The sequence below is a fragment of the Ruditapes philippinarum genome, unplaced genomic scaffold (genome assembly GCF_026571515.1).
Source record: "Ruditapes philippinarum isolate M1 unplaced genomic scaffold, ASM2657151v2 ctg1724_1_1_1_1, whole genome shotgun sequence".
Classification (NCBI taxonomy): Eukaryota; Metazoa; Mollusca; class Bivalvia; order Venerida; family Veneridae; genus Ruditapes; species Ruditapes philippinarum.
Genome location: NW_026855323.1, coordinates 131,737 through 135,692, shown reverse-complemented (window position 1 = coordinate 135,692; position 3,956 = coordinate 131,737). Strand labels below are relative to the sequence as shown.

Here is a 3,956-nt window from a genome sequence, read left to right as displayed (position 1 = left end):
TTGGTCAGAAATCAGCATAGAATGTACACTGACCAATGAAATCATGAGGGTTGAGACGAAACTAAAACAACAAGAGTTGTTTATAGGACAGTGTGCTCAACTATTCTCAGGGTTTGATGGTAAAATTCATGTTACAGTTATGGAACTTTGACAGTGACCTCCCATTTCCTTCATTATTTTTGCATGTACCAATTTGCATGAAGAAACTTTACCAAAGGGTGACGGGGGCTCCTGAGGGAATACATTACCTGGCCCTATTCCTTGAAAAGTCGAGCTAAAATTGATTTATAATCTTGTAGACAGTACTCACTTGTGAATCATTGAAATAAACTTAAAGATTTTATCACAATTATGTTAATAACAATTAGACTTCAATTGAAACAAGTTATTCACTATAACTTTAGCAATAAGTAATCTATTAAACACAAGTTGAACATTTATGAATTAATTCTAAAACATTTTTTAAACAAGAACAGTCATTAAAGAACAGGATTATTCTTCAATTAACCATGGCTTTAATTGCTTTAATTAAAGCTGTGAATCAACAAAGTTCACAATCTTCAGTAATTATTTAGGATAATAATTCCATTCAAAATTGTGTATAATTCAACCAAAATTTGCATCTGCGTATCTTTTAAAATGGAAGTCTTTGACTTTTGTAGTTACATACTAAGGAGTGCTACAGAAATTTTTAATAAAAAATGTTGATATTTATATAATTCCTATCCCAACACTTGTTTGTTAAGTCAACAATTGTTTGTAACAGTTGATCACAGAGAAACAAAAATAGATAGTAATCTACCCTATATGCTGACATTTAGATAATAAATCACTTTATAAGCACATGTATCTATAGTAACTCATAACAAAATATAAAATAAACAAACTAAATATATATAAATATATATTAGCAAGAATATCCAATAAATGTTATTTTTAATATCAAGCAAATCCTCTTTTAATGAAGTAAATAAATATACTTTACATATCCATTTTGTTTTCTTCTGCCTGTTAAAAACATCACCATATTTACTTATCTAAGTTTATGTAAGTGTCCATTCGTGCTGTTCTACAGAAATTAGAAACTTCAGGGGAGCGACAGGGACTGGGTAATGTTACTAATTCCAGTAGATAGCTATGGATGAATACTAACATACTTATCAGACCTCAGTAATATTCCCTTTATTGGGTCATGACTTTTTTTAACAAATGAGCCACGTCATGACAAAACCAACATAGTGCGTTTGCGACCAGCATGGATCCAGACCAGCCTGCGCATCCGCGCAGTCTGATCAGGATCCATGCTGTTCGCTGACCATAGCAGAAATGCTATGGTTCAAAGACAGATATTCTATAAGACAGATATGTCATGGTGTACAATATTAGATATTTCAACATGGCATTTGAATGTCATGAATCATCATGGTATAATTATAGATATTTGATATAGCAGATATTCAGAAGCTAAGAAATGTCTTTGACATGAATTTGATTTAATTTGAACATCACAACTTTCAAAGATAGATAATTGACCAAACATTAATGCCATGGTCCTTCCTAAGAGAACTGTATACTAGGTGGAATAGAAACGTCATTGCCAACTATTGACAAACATTTTCAACAGTAAATATGACATGGATTGTCATTTTCCGTCATCACAGACATTGACAAAGTTTTCTCCCCCTATGTCAATAGACTTCTCTGCTGTCACAACAGTCTTCTTGTTCAAATATTCATCTAACTTCCTGAACACATCTCTTGGAGATTTCTTTGCTTTCGTTTCAATATCTGATATGAAAAAAAGAAATATATGTATAATTCAAAGCAGCAAAGTTGAAATCCAAGATGAAATATAGAATGATGTAATTTAAAGAATATAACTCATAAAAAGGCTAAAGTTATAAAATGAAACCTGGTTCTTTATTAACGTTTAAAATAAAGTTTACTTTGCTTCTAAGTTTTATGTGTTTTGTTGTTGTTGTTTTTTTCCAATTCTTAAACATAGTCTAAAAATGTCACACTGTTAGTGTATAGATTTATACAATTAATAACATGTTGTATGGTAAGTATAGGTTGTTCTTATAATTCAAATTGTTACCCTATAGGTTTAATATGAAACTAGAGTATATATACTTAATTTTAAACCTTATGTTTAAACTTGAAGTGTATGTTTAGCCTCTTCTAACAATTTCTTGGAAAAATTAAATCCATAAACAACCATTAAAATGCAAGCATGATAATGTCTTGCCCACAACAAGAGTACTCTTTGCGTAATAAGGGTTCATCCTCCCTTTTCAGGTACTAAAAGTACCAACCCCCTTGCCAAAAACAATTCAAATTTGATCCATTTTGAAAATGTCTGCAACTTGAGAGCATAGTTTGATGTCCCAAACCCCTCATATAAACAATGGACAGTCCTAAATTAACAACATGACTAGTCCATTACAATTTATCAGGAAGGACCGGAAGGTTAACGGCTCACAATGAAAACTTAAAACTATTTTTTATAGTCTTACCTTTGATAACAAAGCCTGAGTCTGATATAGTTTTACCCTGTCCTTTCCAAATCTGGTATAAATGTAGATAAAGGCCTGCATAGAAATCATTGACAACACGAACAACTTCATGACGTCCATTGCATTCCCTTAAAACAAAAAAAAAGCATTTAAGAAAAAGAAGGTTCATTGTCTTGAATCAAAAATAAAGAGAAAGAAAATAGTCTTAAAAACTTAATACAGCTACTTGAAAAATCATAACTCTAAAATTTCTGTATCTAAGAATTATGCTGGTATTTTTCCTTTAACTAAAAAAATTATGAATGTTTCAAAACAACAATTTTTCACCAAAATTAGATGAAAGACCACATGTTGACATGGAAAAACTAGATTTTGGGTGATTCCAAAGTTTTTCATCATTTTTGTTAACCCTTTACCTCATATATACGCGAAACAACACACTTTCGACCTCCCCCTTTTTAGGCCTGAAATAGTGAAAAAAATGTCCTATTTGGGCCCCAAACACGTTTTCGTTTGAGAAATGTTGCTAAAAAAAGTGAGCACTTTTTCGGCCAAGCCCCCCATCCAAAAGATACATCAGGGGGTTGCCAGAAAGGGGATGTGCCCCCTTCTGTTTGGGGAGTTTGAAGGGGGGGCGGTGTCGCCAAGAAAATGTTGGACTTTTGAGAGGCTAAAATTGAACCCAGGTCGGTCATAAGGTAACATGTAACCAACGCTGAAAAGCCTTTGACTCTATCTCATACCCTTGAGAAGTTGCAGCACTTTGAAATAAATTTTGATGGAAAAAATCGAGGCAAAATAGTGAGTTTTGGCAATTTTGAGATGTCCCCTCGTTGCGTTGCCATGGTAACAGGAAATTTAAGACTGAGTATGTCGTTACAAAGGCAATGGTCCAGTCAACATTTGTGCCAAGTTTGATTAGTACTGAATCATTTTTCATAGTTTCATAGCAGTTTGAACTTGTAACAGGAGGCTTTTCAGTGAAAACGGCAATTTTTCACAATATGCTTATGAGGGAAAGGGTTAAAAGGGAACAGCACAATGCCCCTATAGCAAATTTGTACATACAACTATGCTATTTATCAAAAAAGAATAAACGCAAGTGCTTAGAATTCATTAAAAGCCTAAAATCATGATTTTTTTTTTTACAAAAATCAGCTGACAACTGAAAGTTGTGCAAAAGATCATTAAGAAATATACTAAGAAATAAATTTTGGGTCATTTTTCACAATCAAAATGAATTATGTCAGAAATATGCAGTCAGCTATTAACTTAATTTTGCACACAAGTTATTGGTCAAAATTTACATCAAATGGAACATTAACTTTGAAAAATTATTTTCAGACTCATCATGTCGAAAAACCTCAGTTGAGTCCCTTTAATGGAGAAAAGTGATATTTTCCATAGTTTGATAAACTATTTTTATATGGTACATGTACT

At 32.3% G+C, this 3,956-nt stretch overlaps 1 protein-coding gene across 1 annotated transcript; it reads right to left on the bottom strand.

Annotated features, from left to right (window-relative positions):
* Positions 1 to 1,192: 1,192 nt before the first annotated feature.
* LOC132742950 (ELMO domain-containing protein 3-like) lies at positions 1,193 to 2,714 on the bottom strand. The gene is made up of 2 exons (XM_060731445.1): positions 2,517 to 2,714; positions 1,193 to 1,788 (listed from the first exon to the last, which is right to left on the bottom strand). The coding sequence occupies exons 1-2, from the start codon at positions 2,683 to 2,685 to the stop codon at positions 1,643 to 1,645; spliced, it is 315 nt and encodes a 104-aa protein (XP_060587428.1). The 5' UTR covers positions 2,686 to 2,714; the 3' UTR covers positions 1,193 to 1,642.
* Between the last annotated feature and the right edge of the window lie 1,242 nt (positions 2,715 to 3,956).

Excerpts from the sequence above, each read along its gene's own strand:
- LOC132742950 (XM_060731445.1), bottom strand. The coding sequence starts at position 2,685 with ATGAACCTTCTTTTTCTTAAATGCTTTTTTTTTGTTTTAAGGGAATGC. Across the intron at positions 1,789-2,516 it reads CTCAGGCTTTGTTATCAAAG|ATATTGAAACGAAAGCAAAG; the intron begins GTAAGACTATAA and ends TTTTCATATCAG.